General features: G+C 40.4%; 1 protein-coding gene across 1 annotated transcript in view; it reads right to left on the bottom strand.

Annotated features, from left to right (window-relative positions):
• The window catches only part of esamb (endothelial cell adhesion molecule b), a gene marked incomplete at both ends in the record, with an annotated part of 39,655 nt that extends 32,490 nt beyond the window's left edge, over nt 1-7,165 (bottom strand). Inside the window, one exon of the mRNA XM_083914523.1 lies at nt 7,111-7,165. Coding sequence (XP_083770649.1) covers nt 7,111-7,165 — 55 coding nt within the window. The remainder of the gene's footprint in view (nt 1-7,110) is intronic.
• Between the last annotated feature and the right edge of the window lie 16,571 nt (nt 7,166-23,736).

The following is a 23,736-nucleotide window of genomic DNA, read 5'->3' as shown; positions in this document are numbered from 1 at the left end:
TGCAGCCTGTGCAGTTGAGTTGCCTCATCACCGCAGGATTGACCCGAGGGACTTTATTTAGCCTCACATAACCGTGCCTGTAAGGCCAGGTTACACCTCAAACCAGATGCCTGCATTAATCTGGCCACAACAACCCTCCCCTCCATCTGGCGAGACAGTCAAGCAACAGGAGAAAGGAGCAAGGATGCCTCTCACTCCTCAATGAATACTAATCTCTCATCTCTGTTTCCACACACTCCAATCCTGCCCTTTTACACATTAAAAATCACACAGGGCTATCACCTGCTATTTTAAAACTAACCTATCACCAATACAGCGTGGTGGAAAACCTATCCAACACTTTGACAGCACGGGGAAAAAATATCCATCTCTTTTTGCTTCACTTTAACAGCCAACCAGGACTTAAACCTTCTAGCGTCTTAGTGAAAAACTCATCTGCTTCCACCAGACAGCCCAGTTTCTACCTGCACTACAAAGTCAAAAGAATATAAAAAAAATGTTTTTCTTTACAGACCAGCAATTTTCATGCATTTTAGCCTTGAAAATCAATCTTCCTCTTTGGATAAAAGCAAACATTTTAAAACGCTGATGAAACTTTTATTGCTGGCGTGAACACCAGCAATAATAGGATTTCTTTGTCTCAAATCTTAGGATAAAGGCCTCTTGGTAAATTAAATGTCGCTGGAAATGATAGTTTTGCGCGTGTGCGTGCGTGCGTGCGTGCGTGCGCATGTATGCCTGGTCTCTGAAGTCCCCACACTGTTTTTTTTTCCGAGAACCGTGGTCTCATTTGAAGAGGGAATGAACCTCATTAGTGTGTGCCATTTTCCTAGGGTTCACCGGGTCCAAATCAGCACGACCGTCGCCCACACCTGGGGTGTAAATGACACACTCCTCTGAGATGCATCATTTATGGAATGAGATCAACCTACGGCCAATACGAATGCAAACACACTTAATTTGGATGCTTTTTCGTGAGCGGGTCTGTGATTCAGACGCTGTGAAGCAGCAAAAATGACGATCTAATTGGTAGAGTGGGAAGATTTAAAAAGTGTCCTGATAGTCTCATCTCCCCGGTGGACAAACCGGACTGGTCACCAGTGGCCACATCATTAGCCACATGAAGATGGAATGTGGGTGGAGAGGTGACAACAGGTGACACACACCTGTCAGCCTGCAGCACCAGCAGCACCAGGTGCTTGATTATTAAAATTTAATTATACTACAACCTGCAAGTGGCTTTAAAGACTGACTTAAACAACTAAATAAACAGACTATACAGCGGCTGCCTTTTAGAAGCCTTTATGGTAGTCCGTCAAACACTGTGCCTGATATTCACACAGCCATTGAAGTATGTTGTGGTTGCAGCTTTAGGTTTACTAATGATTCATGCTGGGAGGATCCATCTCAGCGTTTCTGGGACTTTACACATTTTCCCTTAAATCACTGAAGGAAAAACTTAATACACCTCACACTGCCTTTTACATTTCTGCTTCAATTTTAAAAAGGAACATTTTCAGGAATAGCTGAACATCTCTCACCTGGGACAAATAAACCAAATGACATTGTATAATGGTGTACATGAAACAGTAACTCCATAAAACCAACAGTTAAAGCATCATCTCAATACTCAGAAGGCATTAGATACAGTAGGGTGTCCCTTGGTAACAACTACTACTACTGCTAGATATCTGTAATGTCTAATCCAGTGGTTCTCCTTTTGAGTCAAGGAACTCTTAATTGATACAAATTATGTCGCAGACCTCAATTACCATGTTCGCTTCCGTAAACACTGTTGTGGCGCATGCGGGTCACATTCGTGAGCTGTTCACACAGCAGTCCGCAGACAGGCCACATCTGAAGACGTAATGTAAGCCAAACAAAAAAACACACCCATAGGGATCCACATACAGTATCCTTGGTTTGGAACCACTGGCCTAAACAAGTGTCTTTCCCACACAGTAATCTAAGCTGTCTGGTCTTGACAAAATTTATTTTCGCATCCTGTCACATTTTCAATGTATTTGATGAGACGACCTTTTTCATTTGGCATCTGTTATGTTACTGCCACATAAACTGTATTAATATCAGATCAGCTGATTCCTTCTCTAGGGGTTTTGCATATCATTAAGACAGAATGACATTTTTTTAATTGGAGAAGAGGTGATTGACAGACATAATGAGTTTATTCTGCTAATAAAAAGGAACCAGGGCCAGATTATACATTTGGGTTGATTTTTTCCCCATAGTTTAGCCGTAAAGATGGTCCTCTCTTCTTCTTCTAGTGCATTTCTAAACATGCTATGGTATATTACTACTCCTATAGACAACACAAGTTTTGCATGTTCTCCCTGTGGCTGCGTGGGTTTCTTCCCACAAAGTCATGCAGGTTAGGTTAATTGGCAACTCTAAATTGCCTGTAGATGTTAACTGTCTTCTGTCTCTGTGTGTCAGCCATGTGATTGACTGATAACCTGTCTAGGGTGTAACCGCCTCCCACCTAGTGTAGGCAGGGATGGGCTCCAGCCACCTCCATTACCCTCTAAAGGATAAGCTGTTAAAGCTAATGAATGAATGGATGGATGTGTAACTCATTAGAACACAGGTGATTGCTTCACAGATATTTATATAAAGCGTTTTCTTTTCAAGTCAGAGACAAAAATACTTGCCTGTCACAGTGAAAAGGTAATTATCCTACTCAAAGGATCACCTTGTACTGTACATCACTGTTGCAGGACAACTACTTTCAAATACACCCTAACTAATTAAACTGTAAACTGACAAACAGCTTAATTTTGATATCACTTTCTCGCTTTAATTGTTTTCCCTGGGTTAGTGGCAGCTGTGAAAACTCCCCTGCGCTGTTAAAGAACTTTATTTCCTTCCACCTAAAACAAAGAACATGATTACACCAAAGACATTTGACATTTATGGTTGATGCCTCTTCTTCTGGATATACACATTTTCCTGACAGTTACCACTACTGCTGAAAACCACCCTTACTGAGTACGCATGAGTGTTATTGGACTGTAGAAGTGCTGCAGATAGCAAATCACTAATGCAGTACAGCACCAAACATCAAAGTGAACCATTCAGTAAGAAGAATGCTGACGAGTTTGTGAACGTAACCGTTTAACTTTGTGTGCCATATTTTTCTCTCTGATGTGGGGGCGGAATATGGACATTTCATTTCAATGTGCATCAGCTGAAATGTGCAGAATTATATTATCTTTACATATTTTTGCGTGAAAGACGGTCCCCCCAATTGCAGCTTAATTCACTGTAAAACCTTAGGAGTTCATTGAAGATCTGTTCTATCTAGATCTAGATCTGTAATATGTCAGTTAACACGATTGTGCATCCATCAAAGTTTACTCGGCACAATCTGACTGTTCCAATCAGTGGCCCTCAAAGTCACTTTAACTCAACGAGCCGTCACGCAAAGCTCCAATCAAGTCAACCTCCACCACTGCAACTGCCACTGGGGTAGAATGAAGTTGAACGTGCAGCAGCTGTTGTGTAGAAACACTGTTCTCTTTATTGTGTGGCGAGCATGAGATGATTAGATTCAACCTAGTTTTTACATGAAAGAATCCTTTAGGTAGCAGCGGCTCTTTTTTTTTGCCTCTGTGCCCTCTGCAGGGGGTCTTTATGTGGACTGGATCAATTAGGCCCCCACACACCGAGGTATGCATCAGTCTAACAAATGGAATCGTTCAGGAAACTGGTGGCAATTTACCAGTTTGCGTCAGACAGGCTCAATAAAGTGACTCAGAAGATGCGTCAGGATGTTTTCTCTCTGCTGACGAGGAAGAAGGATGGCTTTTTCACTTTTTTGCTATTTTGCTATTTTGCCTTTACTTGACAGAGGCGGAATGGATACTGAGGTAGAGCAAGGGGTATATTGCCTGTGGCATGCAATGTAATCACTCGGCTACCAATTAGCAATTAACTTTGAATGTTTTTCAACTGAAGCAAATTGGAGCATTTTTTGAGAAGATGCTGGTAAAAAAAAACAACCATTACATTCTTCAACTTGACAACTGTTTGATTTGTTACCCCAAAACTAAAAAGCAAACATTCAAAAACACTTGTTCTGTGCTGAAAAGGAATTATAACTTGAACAAATTTATATGACTGAGTGTCATTCTGTGTTGATTTTGTCAATGAACACAGGACATATGTTGACGACCTATATTTCACACTGAAAAGGAGACTAAAAACAAATAAAAGTAAATAAAGATATTTTTCTTTCATTTTAAGGAGCATATTGCCATATCAAATAAAAGCATTTTAATGCTGCACAAACCCTACAGTGGGCCTTGGATTGTTTTTGAAGGAGACTTACATTTTATATTTTTGAGACCATATTTTACCCATGCAATTAGCCCTTCACAAGATGAGATAAAAAGTCAACATTTGCGACCGCATTAGACAACTGGACAAATAAACCCATGCAAAGTATTATTCAAGGACCTGCATGTTTCTGTGGTATCACATACTGTAGCTCCTGATTAGTAAAACCACCCCTCAAAAATATTTGACTTAGCCGCTTCACCAGTTGCACAGCCATTAATAAGAAGCATCTTGTGTTCAGTACACTTTATGGACTTATTTACTCAATATAAGACTCAAACCATAGTAGAAGTACAAATTAAATTCTGTCTTTGACTTTGACTTGTGCCCTCCCAAATATCTTCCAGATCTCGAGATGACTGAGACTCTTTATTTCCAGAATCTGTTAGCTGCTGAGGCCAGCCAGAGGGATGCTTTGCACTGATAATTCTCATAAAGCACCCTGCCAGGACCGCTGTTTGTCCTAATGACGGACAACGATCGACCAATTTCTTGTTTAGTTAATCATGCGATACATAATCAGAATTACCCTAAGCTCCATGAGTTATTCTGTGAAAAGGGATATAGCTGGCTCGCAAATATCAGCTTACACCCGAGTCAAGTGTCTCCCGTCTCATTACGAACCAGCCATCACTGAACACAATCAGCTGAGGACATGATGATATTTAAATAGCCAGGGGCCGAGCAGAAAGGCATTTTAACAACAGGGGGGTGAGGTTGGTATGCTTACTCCGCATTCAGACTGCTGGAAGCCAGCTTTAGCTATCTGATGGGCAGCAGTAATGTGTTTACATGGTACAACTGTAATGTGATTTATTGGTGTCAAAATGTTCAGCATCTGGTAAAGCTAATGAGCAGCTCTGTTTCATCAATAGCAGCCGGGTCTACTTTACTCATGTAGGACAGACAAACTTGATTCACAAATTACGTTTCTGACAGGCAGAATTGATGTTTTATTTTTATATTTTTTTAGGCTTAGCTGATGCCAGAATGTATAAAGAAATCCATCATGGACATTTTTTTTTAAATCCATTCAATCATCAAAAGAGGAAGCGGCTGAAGTTGCTCGCCAGTGAGCCGCAAAGAGTTTGTATCATTCCATTTAGCAGTTGCACCAAATCAAAGGACAGCAGATGTACTATCACGTCACAGTGGTTCCCATGCAGAAACCCATACAAACAACACAGATTTTAAGGCCAGGTGACCTCTTTCGCACACTTTCTACGTCATTGCAGCAAGCAGAAGTGAGTTAAAGATGGTTATAAAGACCACCTTTCTGTATTTTCAGCTGCTGCTCCTCAGTGAAACCTAAATTTGAACTGAACAAATCCTGACATAAAAGACAAGCTGTAACCATCTCTGATTTCTACACTGAAGGAAAGCCAACATCTGGTAAGAAATATTGCAGCAGCACAGTTGACAGGAGTGAGATTGGCCAAGTCAGGAGAGCCTTAAAGGCTTCTTTGAGTACAGAATTTGTGTTGATAAGAAAGAAGGGGATTAAGAGGATTTAACACGTCAATATTTTTGTGTTTGTAATGGTGTAAAAGTGAAAGCATCCAGCTGGCCCTCAGTTTTGGCTACAAATATAATTTTGACAGTAGGGCTGGCCCCTCTTGATCGACTTATTGGGTATTTTGTTTAAATGGTCATTTTTTTATGCCTTATTTGTGCTGAAATTTCGCAAAACCTTTTGAGCACATCTATCGTTAACACGATTTAAAGAGGTACTTTATTCTTTGCGGAAGATCTCAGTTTTACAGATTGCCAGTCAAATATGTCAAAAAGTCTTTATATTCAAATACTGCAGACTAAAATCAAAACATGTTATTTGTAATGTCTTTTTTGTTTGACATCAGTTTTATCACGTGCATGCACACCAGTAAGAAGCTAGTACTGGGTCCAGGACTTTACACCTTCATGACCTGACGTGATCCACAATGTGACAGCAGCGATGCCTCCCCCAGAATATTTAACATTCTCCTCCTTCAGGTAGACTCCTGCTTTTATGTCATTTCCAACCTCAGAAGGGACAATCACTATAAAGCAACAACACTTGCCTTCCTTCAGAGCAGTCAACCATGCAACAACATTATGCCCTCTTAGGATGAAGAGTACTCTGCAGTGTGCTTAAGAGGGGACCTCTGGTAAAACCAGCAGACACAGCAATAAAAATTACATATTTCATGAATTGTCTGCATGCTGGTCCCTGCATTTGAATTCAAAATGTGGCTGGAGGAAGACAGGGAGAGAAAGAAAGGGGGACTCTTTTCAGATTGGCACATCTTTGACATCAGCTGGCTAATAGCTGCTCCTAACTGCCAATAATATGAATCTGAGTGATGCTTTTAAGTGCCTTTACAGCCACTCAGGATTTAAACCTGGCGTTAATGCAGACTGTGTTATAGGTCATATATCTACAGTACAAACTGCACTTGCTTTATTGTATTTCCTGACTCCATTCATCACAATTAACCCTAAAAAGTCACACCAGATTTTTTTATTGTATGGAATAAGTCGGTTAAGACAAATTGCGTTGTTTTGCTGTTTCTTTTTAACTTACTAATTGGTTCAAAAGTGAAAGTTTGATGACAGGAAAAAGCGTTTAAGAGCAGAAGCCACATTTGTTCCTTACAAATCCCATTGGAAACATAAACGTATCAACAAACCGCCACGGGACTCTGGTTTCCCTCCCAGGCTGCCACGTGCAGCCGCACGCAGCTTAATGCCCGTTGAGTGAATTAATTAGCTTACCTTGAAAAATCCATATTAACATCAGCATGGCTCGAAGTCTTGTCTTTATCGCCATGGCGCAACATTCACCGGCTGCCCCAGCAAACGGGAGCTTCTTTAAAAAAAAGTTGACACCAAACACCGTCTTCGCACCTCAACTGCTGCTTAATTGTCTTCAATTGTTGCAATTAAGTGTCCGCCGCACACACCAGCAAGGCAGCGTCTGCCAGTAAAGCCTCCTCTCCTCTCCCGGTCCCATCACGCCTACAAACAGCGGCTTACTACGCACAGCTCCCCTTGCATCCACTTCACAAAACACGGGAAAAGAAATATGAACAAAAGCATTCAGGTTTTCTTTTTGTTTTTCCCTTTCCTTTTCTATGTTGAACCCCACCGACTTCACTTGTGCTGCCCGAGTGCGCGTCGCCCCTTCTGCTCCTGCTCACACGCTGGAGTAGGAGCTGATCCACCTGCCTGAGCTGCTCGGTGACGCCCCCTGCCAACAAAACCTCAACTGCAAGGAAGGAACGACTGTCTGTTCTTCATCAGGCTGCTCAACAGTTACCTTGAGCACCTTTATTCTATTTTAATAGACAGAGTCCTGGAAATAAAGCATTTTAGTGGGAGTGGGTTTGCCCAAAACACCTTCTGTAGCCGAGGCTATATGCGTTTGGGTTATCTCTCTTTTATTCCTTTGACTTTTTGGGCTGGCTGTAACCTTTTTATGGCAATTACTACGGTGGCCCTGCAGTGCAAATAAAAACAGCAAATATTGAAACACAACAGCAAGGGAAACACCATCCATCAATCATCTGCAATGGATGGTGTTTTCCTTGCTGTTGTGTTTCAATATTTGCTGTTTTGTTGGTGTGACCTATTTCATGGCAGTTATTATGATGGCCCTGAGGTGCAAATAAAAACAGTAAATATTGAAACACGACAGCAGGGAAATCACAACAACAAATATGAAATCACGACATTAACTTCTACTGGTAAAGGTAGGGCCTATCTAGCAACGGATCCTCCTGGTTGGACAGACGGACTGTGTCTTTTTACAGGAAATAAGTGCTCACTCACTAGCTTGCTCAACCGCATCCCTTCTTTCGCCAGATGAAATTGGTAAAGGATGTTTTGCCCTCACTGCGGGATAAAATTGTTGGAGAACCAACTATCCTGCCATACAAAAAAGATGGGTGTAGCAAGGCCGCTGGAAGTAAGCAGGTAGAGAGTTGAGAAGGGGCCATTGCCCACGACCCCCACTGTAATGTGGACCAGTAATGAGGGACTGCAGCTTGGCTGTCATGAACCAGGCAACAATGTTATCGAGGAGGGAACCTGCGCAACGACAATGGCCTATATTAGGCTCTGATTGTTATTTCAAGTGTATGACTACATTGTTGGAGATTGAGAAGTTGTCTTCACGTGTAGCTACTGAAGCAGGTCAACATGGTAACTTAAGCCGATAGCTCTGTCTGCCCCTAATGGTAACTTGAGGACAAAATAAATATTTGCCCTACTCTATACAACATGAACTCCAACACAGAAAGCTAGAACAGTATGGTCTGGGAGTCAGGAAGAGGGCAGAAAGTGGAAGATGTCTCCAGCAATTCCCCAGCTTGGGATCAATAAAGAATTTCTATTGTATTGTATTCTATTCTATTCTATTCTATTCTTCTCTTTAAAGTTGCCATGATAAGCTCCTGACCAATCACCATCGCCATATAAACACACTCAAATACACGTACAAAACCCATGTGACCAATGGTCATAACAACGGTGCATCCCGAGTTATAGGGATCCATTTGTTGCACAACGAGCCACAACTTCTGTCTGTCTGCATCCAAAGGTAACATTAGTCCATGAAAGCTGCTTTAAATGTAGCTTCACATATCATTGACACAATTAGTAAATATGTAAAAATGAACCATTATTTGTGTTAAAAAGGGTTTAGATAACACAAAGTTATGCTTCACAATACTGTCCCTCTCTGAAGTTCCAACATCCCATTAGATTTCCAAACAACACTTTCCATAATACAGTCAGACACTTGACACAACCTGTTTAATTATTGTAGCCTGGTTCACAGGCTGCAGCACTCACATTCAATACTGGACCAATTTCAAAAAAAGTTGTTGCCATTAGTCACTTGTATAGAAATACATGGGGAATAGGTTTAAGCTGATATGGCAAACTTGTCAGCAAACAGCCAGCAGATACAGAGCAACATCATTGTTGATTCAGAGTCATGTTTCTGGTCACCTGACAAATACAAGTCCAACATCGTCTCCTTTAGTTCTGATTGGTCTCTACAAACTCCTGGGCGAAATATGTGACTCTTTAGCTGCTAAAGACTCGACTCACCGGGGAGTCACTAACTTTGTCTGCTGTTTGTTGCTGAACAGGTAGTGTATCGTGAGTTTTTAAGGGCTTTTCTTGCTGCTGGAAACAATGGTATTGATGACAGAGCTGAGATTGAACCAAAACAGTAAAGCTTTGGGCCAGAAACCCAAAACAATGACATGTAAGATGCTTAAATGCTCAGAGCCAGTCTGGGGACACTGGTTACAGAAGTATATTCTTAAAGTTTTGCAAGATTAATAGGGACTTCACATTTCTTCCGTTTGGGGGCACGTCAAGGCTTTTTATTTTGAAGTCTCGGACAAGCTCTGCTAGAAAAAGGTTCAACTTTGTTTGTTGTCTGTAGGAAAATGAGTGGCCTGTTTACTCGGAAATCAGCCACAAGGTGAACAGTGAATATGTGTTGAGGGTGGCTTTATTTTAAATATTTTATAGGTAAATATTGCGTCCTATTTTATCTGCAACCATTAAGACAATGGTAAAAAACTCCCTCTCCAATACATTTAGTGCCATATAAATGTAATGTCAACTCAATTATGCATTACCTGATATATTACACAGTCTAATTCAGAGCAGCATTAGGGGTCTAAGGTACAAGTGTCACAGGAACACGCCGTGCAGCGACTTAAACAAGGGAGCAGGAGCTGCGGTGGGATTTTACATTGTAATGTAAGTCTGAGGTCCCGTCTCGGCTCACAATAAATGGGTCGTCAGGTGAAATATTAATGCAGGTAGGTCGATGTGTTGTATTTTTAATGGAATATAATGGATTTATTACATGATATTAAAGTGTCACGTGTTTTCTGAGAGCACTGGCTGCACCTCTGTGTGCTGACGTTCACAATCAAACACCATGAAGTCACAAACCCTTATTTAGACACACGGAGACAGAAATTAAGGATCTTGTCTTTTATCTATTACAGGCTGACAGCTACTTATACTGAGGTATTTCTGTTGCTGTCATATTGTGAACATGCTGTCTTCTTATACTGTCAGATTGTAATGTTTCCACTGAAAACACACATGTCAATGTCATGTCAATTATGTCTCTCTCAATCTAATGAGTCATTAAACCTTGTATGGCTTATAACACACCTTAAAACATAATAATAAAAAAAAACTATAAATGTAAGGGGGTACTGTGCATTTTGATGATGCTTTTATGTTACAACCCACACAATAGAATGTAATCATTTAAGAAATAAGGATATTAACAAAATACTTACTGGGTGCCTTTACTGTGACAAAGACCAAAACGAGACCTCAGGAAATAAGAGGTTAACAGCTTTTTTAAGGGAAAATTGCACTGTGCTGTAAGTATTTTTTTTAATGACCGAGTAAATTATGGAGTGCAGTAATATTACTGCTGGGTATAAAAGCAAGAAAACAACGAGGAGATACTTACAAAAACAATCCCATGGGAAATTATAATGTAAAAAGTTTAAACATTGTAGGACTGTGGTATTAAACTGTATGCATGCAGCTCATTTTAAACAAACACTTATTTACATACCTCCAGGTGCAAAGCTTCACAATGATTAACCTCAGAGGAAATGCAGGTGCAAAACAAACACTCCAATATGCACAAAAATATGACTGTTTATTCCTGTAGCATGAATAATGACAGTGCAAATGACTCAATCGTGTGTGGTATAAAAATATTAGCGGCATGTAGGTTCCCTGTTTGCACCCTATAACCTGTAAGTCTGTATTTCTTATCAAAATATACTTTTACGTCTATATGTGAGTGTGAAAAATGAGTGAATCTTGGACACTTGTACATTTGATGTCACTGCTGCTGTGTGGAAACAATCCATTGCTCAAGTGTGAAAGAAGCAGCGATATGAAACTGCACAGCTCGCATGTTGAGGCCTTTCCGACCCTGTTCCCCATCCAATGAGCTTCACTTTTAGTAGGTCAGGTAGATTTCACAAAATGAATTCGGCAAAAATGGTGCGGTCTACTTCACCACCTGTCCTTTCATCCAAGAATGCACGTGATTTACGACTGCACAAAGTAGAGGGCAGATGCCTTTCTTCAGTATCTCTCTGATTTGTGTCTCTTTCCTCGGCTATCTATATGAAGAAAAACACTCCCTGCAGTCTTCCTGAATACATTCATTGTTAAACTTGCTGGAGATGCTGTTATCTCGCTGCCAGCTGGTGGAAAATGAACTTAGCCTTGACAGTCTACTTCTAGACAGACTGCACTTCTTTGTAGAGACCATTTCCTCCTCATTGCACTTTGCTTCACTGTATTTATGCTGTCTGAAGACAACAGCATGATGGATTCCTGGTAACCACAACGTCCAGAGCGTTCATATTTATTGATTCTTTTGTGCCATCTAGTGGTCAACACCTGAAGTACTGGTTCTCTATCTACTTTTTAAAAAATATCATGTTTAGGGGTTTGTTGGGCTGCAGGTAAACACAGTGAACAGGTCAGCAGTCCATCACAAGGCTGATTCAGATTGACAGAATCATTCTCACTTGCTGGCAGTTTTAGTCTTGACCTGCATGACTCTGGACAGAGGGAGGAAACACAGAGAAACAAACCTGTGTTGTTATTGTTAATTGACAGGACACTACTGTCTCTGGAGGGTACTACTGTCTAAAACGAGATAAAAGTGTCTCATTGTCTTACTCACAAAAGAGGACCCTGATGTCAAAAAAAGTTGCTTTTTTCGTACTGAGGTGGTCTGATCTTTTATTTTCATGGAGAGGTCATGTTATTTAATAGGCATTGTTGTTATTGGCTGTTTTTAAAGGATAATGCTGCTTCTATATGTTTCTCATTGCCAACTTAATCCCCTAATCAACAATTTCTCAATACACATTATCTGTCACCCAGTGCCGAGCCCATTTGTTCCTACAGAAAATCGTAAAACCACCATTTTTTCTAAAGGTCACTTGTGTTTAACATGAGAAGTAACACCAAGTATCCCAAAAAAATATCTTATAAATAAGGCATTTTTATCAAGCACCTTCTTGGAAAAGGTTGGGGCTGTTGATGGAAAGCCATCCATCTTCAACCGCGTGTCCCCATCGGGGTCGCGCGGGGGGTCATGGAACAGATCCCAGCTGACATCGGGCGTAAGGCGGGGTACACCCTGGATAGGACGCCAGTCTATCACAGGGCACAGAGAGACAGACAACCATTCACACCTACGGGCAATTCAGAGTCATCGATTAACCTAACACGAGCATATCTTTGGACTGTGGGAGGAAGCTGGAGAACCTGGAGAAAACCCACGCGGACACAGGGAGACCATGCAAACTCCACAAAGAAGGGCCCTAGCCAGGATTCAAACAAGCAACCCTCTTGCTGCGAGGTGAGAGTGCTAACCACCACACATTTAATGAATGACTTTAAACTTGTGTTGATTGGATCCCATACAGTACCTTCATAAAAAGTTCCTTTATTTGGCATTATTAGCTCTATTGTTGCCACTTGTTTTGAATAAACTGTAGAGGCCTGTGTCGAAACAAACATCATTTTTGTTTAAACAATAGGCAAGGCAAGGCAAGGCAGCTTTATTTGTATAGCACTTTTCATACACAAGGCAGACTCAAATAATAATGTTTCTAACAATACAGAAGAGGTCAAACCTCCAACAACATATAAAGATAAAACTTCATTATGTCCTCCAGACTTCTGCATGCACATAATAAGTGGACGAACTTTCCATCAAGACTAACAGCTAAGAGTCTTCAGCCATGCTAGCGGCTCTGTGTAGCTGAATAGCTTGGCAAAAATGGTGCTTTAAGCTGATTTCTTACATGCTCACAAAGCTAACATGCTGATGTTGAGCAGGTATAATATTTACCATGTTCCCCATCTTAGCTAAGTGTGTCAACATGCTAATATTAGCGCTGCACACAGAGAACAGCAGAGGCTGATGGGAATGTCATTACATTGCAGATATTTGTTAAAAAAACAAAGTATTGGACAATTTTAAATGGTGAGCCGATGAGGGCATCACATGAAAAGTCACGTTATCCCCAAAGCTGTTGTGATTTATCCTGAGGGGGACTCAAATGTGTGTACATAAATGCCATGGCTATCCATCCAATAGTTGTTAATTATGTCAGTCTAGAAACTGTAGCTTGCATGGCTAAAAGAACGAAACACAACACATCAAGAGTTTTTTCATGCTGTCGTGACTTTGAACGTTTCACTTTGTGCGCAGTGAGCATCCAGTAAAAAAGCTTTAATACGGGGGTTGAAACAAGAAAAAACATTTTCTCTTTGTGATTCTCATACATACTGTAGTTAGGGGAATGTATTTTATGCTACTTAATGTGAAAATGAAGGGAAAATTGTAAAAGTCTAATTAATGTTTATAGAACATTTTATGCTCCACAAGAACACAGAACTTCAAAAAAAGACGACATCAGAGGAAATATAGTGACGGCAGTGCTCTCCGAATCCATGCAAAATTTAATTTACATTAATGTTTTTGATTTATTTTGTCATGCTTTGTCATTTTATCATTTATCAAACAACTAAAAGCGTGAATCAATTCTGTCCTTGGTGAAGTAGATTGGAGTGTAATCCAAATTTGACCTGCATATCTTTTAAATGAATTCCTCCCTCTGTCACAAAAGCCTTCTTTTCTTACAAAAAATGTGCTGGAATTATGAATGTTTATGGGTGACAAGAGTTTGAAGAATCCCCACTGTGAAATGGGGAGCTATTAGTTTGCTGCGGACATTGACTGCTTCCTTCCTGCATTTCCATTAAAAATGTAGGAGTCACACTGACACGCTCATATCGTGCAGCACCGAGGCTCACAGCAGAGCACTGTGAGTTATCTCAAAGGCTGTGTGTGTGTGTGTGTGTGTTTGTGTGTGTGTGTGTGTGTGTGTGTGTGTGTGTGTGTGTGTGTGTGTGTGTGTGTGTGTGTGTGTGTGTGTGTGTGTGTGTGTGTGTGTGTGTGTGTGTGTGTGTGTGAGAGAGAGAGAGGCTGGATGTCTGCCACGTGTTTAGACATATGAGCCCTGTGAGATATTCTGTCATTTATCACTCTTTACCGTCATTACAGAGGAGATTAGATCTGGACGAGCATAAGGAATATGAAGCTGACCTTGTCTTCCTTTTTTTTCCCAGGAGGGGATAATTCAATTCTGCAGTCAATGCACTTCAATCAGAAGTAAACATCAGTGCTTGCAGGCTGCTGTATTGTGACTCAGCAAGATCACCAACAGTAGAGATCCTGATTTCATTCTTAATTGCCAATTTGCTTCACGCCAGCATTGCAACTGTTTTATGCTCTCCACTTGATACTGTGCATGGCAACTGTTGTAGTAGCTCAGCATGACCCAGAGCCTGAAACAGACTCAACTGTTTTCTAAGGAGTTTTGTTTTCACTCATCTGACTCACTATCCTGAAACTGAACCTGGTCTCTGTAAGAACAAAATGTTTTCCTCTGCAGACCGTCCAACTGGATTAGGATTTACAGACAACAAAACAAGCATATGAGAAATAACAGCTGAGCCTCACAGATGGCATTGTATATCTCTGACGAAAGTCTTTCTTAGTTGTTTTTTTTTTGTTAAATAACAGCAGCAGCCTGGAGAGGGTGCTCTGACTCGCCCCCTCTCATGATGAATTTCATTCAAAAGAAGGTGATGACAAGCTGAGAGAGATGATGGAAAAGAAATCTGATACATATGGACAGAAAGATGTTTGCTGTTTATGTTGATATAATCCTGCATAATGTGATACGTTGATGCGACACAGATGCGCAGGGAACAGGACAGCATCACATAAAGGGGCCCCAATGGTTTTCTGTTGTTCAGTGAAAACACAGCGGAGGTTCACCTGAGCTGCGGTCTTAGAGTAGAGAGATACATGAAAGAGGGGGTATGGACCAAACTGTGTACTCATCACCAAGTATCGGTGACTGTTTCTGTTTGCTCATGGAGGAATTGTTGGGTCTCTGTAAATCATAAATAATAGCGTAATAATAATAATAATAGTCAAGAGTGTGATCTAGACCTATTCTATATCTAAAGTGTCTTGAGATAACTTTCGTTATAATTTGGCACTGGAAATAAAATTGAATTGAATTAAATATCGTTCTGTAGGGTTGCATTAACCATTAAACTCCATCTCTATTATTTTCTCCATTAGGCCATTGTATGATTAATTGTTTTTTCTATAAAAAGTCAGAAAATGGGGAAAAAATATTATTTTGTGTGACCAAAAGTCCGAAACCTAAAGATGTTCAGTTCAAAGTCATAGAAAAGAATTACCCAAAAATCTTTCTTTAATTAAATGTAATCATTATTTAAAGGTCCTGTGTATAACTTTCAGAAAACACTTATTAGCGGTGGCTAATAAAGGTTGATGTTAAGTGAACTGCAGTCAGCATCCTGTGTGTTTTACATCGAATACCCCTGAGGTTGCATTGTTGCATTGTTTGGACTTTCAGGAAAATGGGATTGGGATTGTATGGAGCAAACCAATTGATTGATTTAATAATCAAAATAAATGTTATAGTTGCAGCCCTGGTATTTTCTGTACGTACACTGTTTTCATGCACATGGTCCATTTATCATTTACATCTGCTGTGAGCACAGTGGCCAACTTCGCTATAACTCAGTTCTCTATCAGTGCTGGCACTTCTGCTGACTCGTGCAGCTCTGATATCTTTAGGAAAGATGTGCAGTTTTGACATCAGACCAACAGAGGGTTCCCTTGAGCCTTGACTGCAACCGGCCACCTCTGTGTTCAATCTAAAAATGCTCCTCTTTGTTTCTACCTCTGTCATTTAATACTCCTTTCATAAGCATCGTTGTTAAAGGTCATTGCAAATGTCCTCAGATGAAACCAGAACATGACACATATTATAGGTAGAAAACATGAGGACAGAGCGTCTCTTTGTAGGTACACAGCCTCGGCACATGACCTCTGTTTTGACTGTTATAATGCAATACATGTCTCTCATTTTCCTCACAGAGACATGGAGGAGAGGCCTTGAGGCTCGTGATGTAACGCTGCAGAATAGATAAATGGGTTCTCGAGCATAAGTAGCAATTACAAGATAGATCTATTCGAACCAAGCAATCAGTGGCTGAAGATGTGGAAACTGAAAGGTCTTTTTTTCCCCTTCTTCATTTCTGAAAATAACAGAATCTTCATGTCAAGTTGCTTAAGTGAAGCTCATCTCATCCAATCCCACAAAACAAATTACATTTGAATTTCCCATTAAATGCATTTATTCCCAAAACAGCACAAACAACTCTCTATCAACAGCAAACACTGCTGTCTGAGACTATACATACGTTATCATTATAGAAATGACAAAGACACGTACCATAGGGGGATGTTGACCGATCACACTGACGTCACAGAAATGAGAAAGGGTTGATGATGAATTAAGACATTTAAAATTGTGAACATGCATGCAGACAGAAGTAAATTGTGATTTATTTTCCTTGATAGTACTGCTTCTGCTTACTGCATCATAAAAAGACAAGCAATTAAAAAAGGCTTAACATTACAACAAAGTACATACACTTACTATGGAAGCCGGTTTCTGCCCAAAAAAAAAGGAAAAAGAAAAGTTAGTCAAGATTAATGATCGTGGTTATGGGAAATTTAAAATATGGGATAGTAAGTGAGAATTGTGAGGTAAGAAGTCAAACATTGACTAACCATGTCAAAATGATCAGCATTATGACAAGGTAAATCAAAATTAGAAAATTAAAAAGTAGCCCCTTTCACACATGCACTGCAAACCTGAAATGATCTAGACCTAGGAGTAGTTTGTGAGAATGCATATGTTGGAATCAATTGGACTGGACATCAAATCACCTTTACCACATCTCGCCCGTACTGTCTGACACAGACAATCTCCTGCTGTGCGCTGCATGTGTGAAAGATAAAGTCAGGACTATATCTGATTTGTCAGACATTGTTCAGAGTATGAGAAAATGGCTAGTGAAAATTATGGGAGACGGATGAAATTAAAAGATAAAAGTCAAAATTCTAATAACATTGACACGTTATGTCAAAATTATTATAAAGTAAGTCTTGTCAAGTCCATTTTATTTATACAGCCCAATATCACAAGTTTGTCTAAAGGGGAAAAAGTAAGAATAAAAGAAATCTAAATGATAACTTAAGTCAAAATACCAAGATAAAAAGTAAAAACGATAAAGAGATAACACATAAAATTAACCAAAATTGCAAGACAATTGCAAGGTGAGTCAAAATTTGACCTACTAAGTCACAACAAAAGAATGACATTTTATTTTAAATTAAAAGAAATGAAGTTTAGATTGTGAGAGAGTAAGTAATAATTTAGAAATAAACAAAACAAATCAAAACATTGGCATTCAATGTCAAAGTTATGAGATACATAATTTATAAATTTAAAATTGATGAAAGAGTAAGTAAGAGCTGTTTACACCAATTGTTTTTTCTTCTTTGGCAGTAATAGGCTTCCATACAAATCCAAGCAAATCGGAATATTGTAAAAGAAATACAGTTTAAAAAAAAATCAGCACTTCTGAAACTACTTCTACAATGAAAACTGTCTTCGGAGCATTAATATACATTTGAGAAGTCAAATGAGTTGAGAGGAACTGTAATATTTATCACCCAGCGTGCTGTACTGTAAGCTGCCTCATACAGGCTCATTATAACAGTTTATCAGATGCAGCAGTCGTCAGGCTTCCTCCAGGGGTCTTCCAGCTCTCTGCACAGTTCAGCACAAACAACTGTTAGACAATGTGACACCGCCATTTAAGAGCATGACAGAAGACGAGAGCATTGCACTGAATATGCTCCCTCTGCTGGCAATGGTCCCAAAACATTAAAAAAAGAAAAGAAAAGCTGAGCTCTTAAACCAAATGTTGCAGCGATAGTAGCTGCTTACCTTCGCACTTTGGTGCAATGGATGTAAATGAGTTGCTGCTGTTGGCCCTGTGCTGCTGTGACACTCGGCCTATAAATAAACTCCCCGGACCTCCTGGCTATCTGAAGGTCCTTTGCACACACATATGCACACATGCCACGGGGGAACAAAAGCCCTGCTCCTGTGACTAATGAAATCTGCTGACAAGGTGTGTTAGCAGGTCAACAGCTAAGACCCTCGACCATGTAGAGAGAGAGATAACAGAAGCTCAATTAGTGACAGCAGACGGGGATCAGCTTTTATCACAGCTTTGAGAGCTTTGTTTTTAGAGACATTTGGGAGTTTTTTACTTTAGTAATTGTTACGGCTGCACAGTGAGAGTGGAGCAATGTGGAGTCATAATGAGATGGAGCCAGACGGCGATCAGAGACGCATAAGGTCAGAGCCGGGGGGCGAGAGGCCGACAGCTGAATCTCACATTCTTCACTGCAGTCAGACAGACTGCCACATCCCACCATCTGTACCTCCCCGTAATGTCAACTACACACACACTAACCTACCTACAGCAAGTAGAAAACAAAAAGATCAAGTGTCACTTTAACTCCTAAAAGTCAGACAGACACACAGGAAGGGATAAAAGACGCACAGAAGAAAAAGAAATTCAGCTGAATTGAGTGTTAGGAGGTGCAAATATATTCATGAACGATAGTTGACAATGCTTTTGAAATTTGAATGCTTTCAAGAAATAATCTGACATTTTGGGAAATTTTCTTCTTGCCGAGAGACTCTAGGAAGTCACTGCAACCATCCAAGAAATAGTCAGACACCTAAACCCCCTGTAAAATGACAACTTTACACTTCAGTTTCAAGTATATGACATGTTAGTGAGCTGTAAAGCTGCTGTCAGGCAGTTTATTTATTTATTTTTACCAACTGGACAGAGCCAGGCAAGGTGTTTCCTCTGTTTCACCAGTCTTCATGTTAAGCTAACTAATTTTCCACCAGCACCAGCTTCATATTTAATGGACATATATTCAATCTTCTCATCCAACGGCAGCTTCAGACATTCAACTGCTCCAAAACGAGTGATGAGTTTTGAGCGTGAGTAATTATGATGGGAGCAAAGGGGGAAGTCAGGTGACGACGAAGGCACAAACGAAGCAGGTTGATTGGATGCATGGGTCAAGACAGCATTAGACTTTAACACGCGGGACTGCTTCTCATTTCCTGTTTCAAACTGACAATTGACATTAGGTTTTTTTCATTTCAAGTCATGACCAAGATTGTCCCCTTACCTCAAAGGTGCTAGGGTTGCCTCCACACAGCTCTCACTGACGTCTTGCCACGACTCGCGTGTGCGTTTATTATTGTATCCATGACGACAAGTTCCTAACGTTAACAAAGTAGTAATAACCCAAATCATGATCTTTCCCTAAACCTGAACCATTGCTGTCTTTATTAGTTTCATTTCACATGCATATCCAAAAATGTTGAACTGTTCCTTTAAAAAAACAATTCACTATAAAAAAAAAACTGAGCTCTTCTGCATAAAAGACACAGCAGAGACTCTGACTGACTACATCTGTTCCGTCAATTCAAATGTTGCAAACGCGCTGGGTATCTCAGGCAGAGATGTTACCATCCAAATCCTGTATACTCTCTTGTTTGCGAAGATTTTCTGAATGATTGTTTTGACACCTAGTTCACTTGTGGTGCGAAGACAAAGGGACTGATTCTTAAGTTGAAGTTTACACAATCTAACGCAACAAAATCTGACTTCTAACAGTAGGAAAGAAACTGCTGAAACAACAGGGAGGTAAGGTGCTCTTTTGAAAAACATAAAGAAAAAAAAACAATTGTTGATGTTAAAATATCTTTATTAAAAACCATGAAAAACATATGATGACCCAAGCATAAGTCCTCCAACATCAAAACAAGCGGAGCCACACAAAGTGCTATTAGAGTATCTACTGATGACTTCGCTGAGGAGACCACCATTCCCATCTGACACTTTGAAGACTCTAGCCACTCTCGTGTTGAGATGCCTCTATTTTATGCCTGTTTAGCCTTTGTGGCCCTTGATAAGTTACACACTTCCACAGAAACCTAGATTGAATCCATTATGGAGCCCCTCTTTGTGTCACGCCTTGCAACAGACATCTGGACTCCTCTTCTGTCGCCCAATTTCCAGTCCCATTCAAGAGGGACAAAGGAGAGCAGGCGTCTGACCGTCCAAAAGTCACTCTCCATCATGTTGGGCTCTCGCGGCCTGACACGGAGACAATGATGTGGAGGGAGAAGAAGCAATGGCACAGAGGAACCGGTCTGGTCGTTGTTTGAGGAGGGGGGAGTGAGTGAACCGGAGATCATACCCCCAAGGGAGTTGTGTTTGTCCACAGGAGGAGGACGGAGGCACAAGAGGCTCCAGAACGGGGCCAGATTGTGGAGGGAGGAGCGGGTGTGAAACAACAGCTGTTTAATAAATCAGAGAGGGGATTCTTAACAGCAGGACTGCAACAATCTGAAGTGGTGAGGAAGGCTTTTAGCATGCACACTCTCCATCATCATCATCATCATCAGCAGCAGCAGCAGCAGCAGCAGTGATGATGGTGACAATGTTGATTGAGAAAGTAATGACTGTTCTTGTAGGGGTTCGATTATTGATAATCAGTGGCATCGTCAGCATTTTAGAGTATCAAGAAAAGTTTATTTGAGACCGTACATAATCACATATTTGCCTCGGGGATTTACTGAGAGGCAAATAAACACGCTGATCTCACAGGAAAGCATGCGGAATAATCTTCCCTTTTCTCCTGTGATTTATTGCTTATTTTACACCATGAATGTTCATACAACACAACAATCATGCTCGAGACCGCAGGGTAATGTATGAGGGGTGTTTACTCGGCTATGAAATACACAAGACGTGTGTTAGGCTGTAAAAATACAAATAATATATAACAGATAATCAAAAAGTCAAAGCAGCGGAGAAGAAGGCACAAGGAAATATACAAAGTGAACACTGATACTGGTGACTGAAGAGAGATATGATACATAAAGTCAGACATTTGAGTTTAAAGTTGAAATGAACTTCTTGTGAAGGAAAAGGACACAACATAAACAGATAAAGAATGAGAAATTGAGAAGAGATATTATAAGTTGTATCATGTTAACCTTAGTGAAAAACAACAACATTAAGGTGAAAAAGATACAAACTTAAGAGTGTAGCTTCACAAATTAATGAATGCAGCACGTTACCTATACAGAAGCCATTAGTGTAAGTGCTTCAGATAAAAAAGCCTACATAAGTGCAGTCCATTTGCTCGGTGTAAGTTAGGCTACTGTATATTCATTATTGCCTCATTTGATTCACTTGAATCATTTCCAGTCCTTTTAAGGGCTCCACAGTATCCTCCCTTTCTGACTTTGTTGATGTTGCTTTCCTCCAGGAGTTTTGCTCATCTCATCTCGTCTCGTTTCATCTCATCTTCAACCGATTATCCGGGGTCGGGTCGCAGGGGCAGCAGCTTTAGCAGGGGACCCCAAACTTCCCTTTACGAGGCCACATTAACCAGCTCTAACTGGGGAAAACCAAAAAATTGAATCACAACCAAAACCTGAAATCTTTACAAACATCTAGAGGTCTAACATCTCCCCATTAAAATGTCTAAAACTACTATTTTTCCGTTCAGTTTTGTATACTTACATTATCCCAAATGTTTCCATAAAATGTTCAAATTCTATGAAATCTGTCATTTTATTCAAGGTAACAGTCCACTATATTTGGTCACCTGTTAACGGCTTCATATCCCTTCTGTGGCGGTGTTGTGGCTGTCTGCCAGAAGCTGTCATAAAATTACTTTTTAACCAGTTTTAAGCCACATTTTGCAAACCAAACTTTTGAGATCTATATATTTTAACCAGGTGAAAGATTGTATTCTTGATCTTAAGCTGCAGTACGTAAAAAACAAATAAATAAATGTTTTTTTGGGGTTTTTTTTACCCAACATGCCCGAGGTTTAAGTTATTAGAGAAACAGCTGAGCAAACCTTAGCAAAGTCTTTCTTACGCTGAGGAATCATTGATGTTTAATGTGATGCAACTTCAATCTGTTTTTTAAAGGTTTTTATCACTTGTTTAGGAGAGGAGGATTCGGCTCCTGCTAAAAACCTCCTTAACTATGAACACTAAAGGAATACTATGGTACAATGAGGCAACAACAACAACTCCATGATCCAACACTACTTAGACTTCAGACTAAGAGACCCCTAGCAGCAGGAAACTACTGTTACCCCAACATTTTGAGGCTAAAAATCATTCAGTATTCAAACTAGTTTAATGAAGTTAAAGTTCAAATGAATAGAAAGCCATACTATTATTATTATTACTATTATGACAAAATCATTTTGTGACCCCTACTGTAGGATATGCCTAGCTAGCCAACCACCCTAAACCCACAGTAAACCCAACCCTACTTTAAGGACCATTTTGGACATTTGAATTTAGTCAAGATGTTAGACTTAATCAATCAAATGTCCCTACAAAAAAACCTAAACCCCAAATCTCTTCTATTCACAACCTAAGACTTAACCCTTAACCCCAGGTCCAAGGCTATAACTTTAAATTATGGCCCTAACCCAGAAATAACTCTCCTTCTATAAGTCTGATCTCATTCCACCGTCTTGTGAGGACTTTTTGGTCCCTCCTCATTCAGCTCGGGCTCACACACACACACACACACACACACACATTCACACAAACACACACACACACACACACACACACACACACACACACACACACACACACACACACACACACACACACACACACACACACACAGGGCGCATATGTCTCTTTAAAACACTGACTCCTGGAGGTTGGCGAGGAGGATTTGTCGCGGATAGAGGGAGTGCGGAGCTCGGCTCGGCGTGTGCAGCGCTTCATTTTCGCTCAGACTGACGCTGCAAGCTGCAACTGCCCGGATCCGAGCAGAGAGAGAAAGAAAGAAAGAAAGAGAGAGAGAGAGCGCGCAAGAGATAGAAGGGGGATTTATTTTATTCATGACAGGGCTAAATATAGTTAAAACCTCCTCTTTTTTTGTTTTCAGCAGCAGCAGGACATCTTGGAAAGAAGTCGGTGTATGCGAAAGGGGATGAAGAAGAGCCTCTGCTGAGTTTTGTTATTAGGTTTCTCTGGGGCGGTGCTGCCGCTGCTGCTGCTGCTGCTGCTGCTCATGGTGATGATGATCCTGCCGCTGCTGTGGCTTTCTCGGAGTGACATGAAAGTTTTTGTGTTTTGGGAGATGATTTTACTTGCTTGAAATATTCCAGCTGAGACTCAGACTCCTAAATTAGGAGGTTTGATTGAATTGATAATTTGAGTGGACTGTCAAGAGCCTGCAGACTGGGAGAGTGTGGAG

This window comes from Echiichthys vipera, assembly GCF_963691815.1.
Source record: "Echiichthys vipera genome assembly, chromosome: 5".
Classification (NCBI taxonomy): Eukaryota; Metazoa; Chordata; class Actinopteri; order Perciformes; family Trachinidae; genus Echiichthys; species Echiichthys vipera.
The sequence above is the reverse complement of the archived record's forward strand: the minus strand, read 5'-3'. Positions and strand labels throughout refer to the sequence as shown.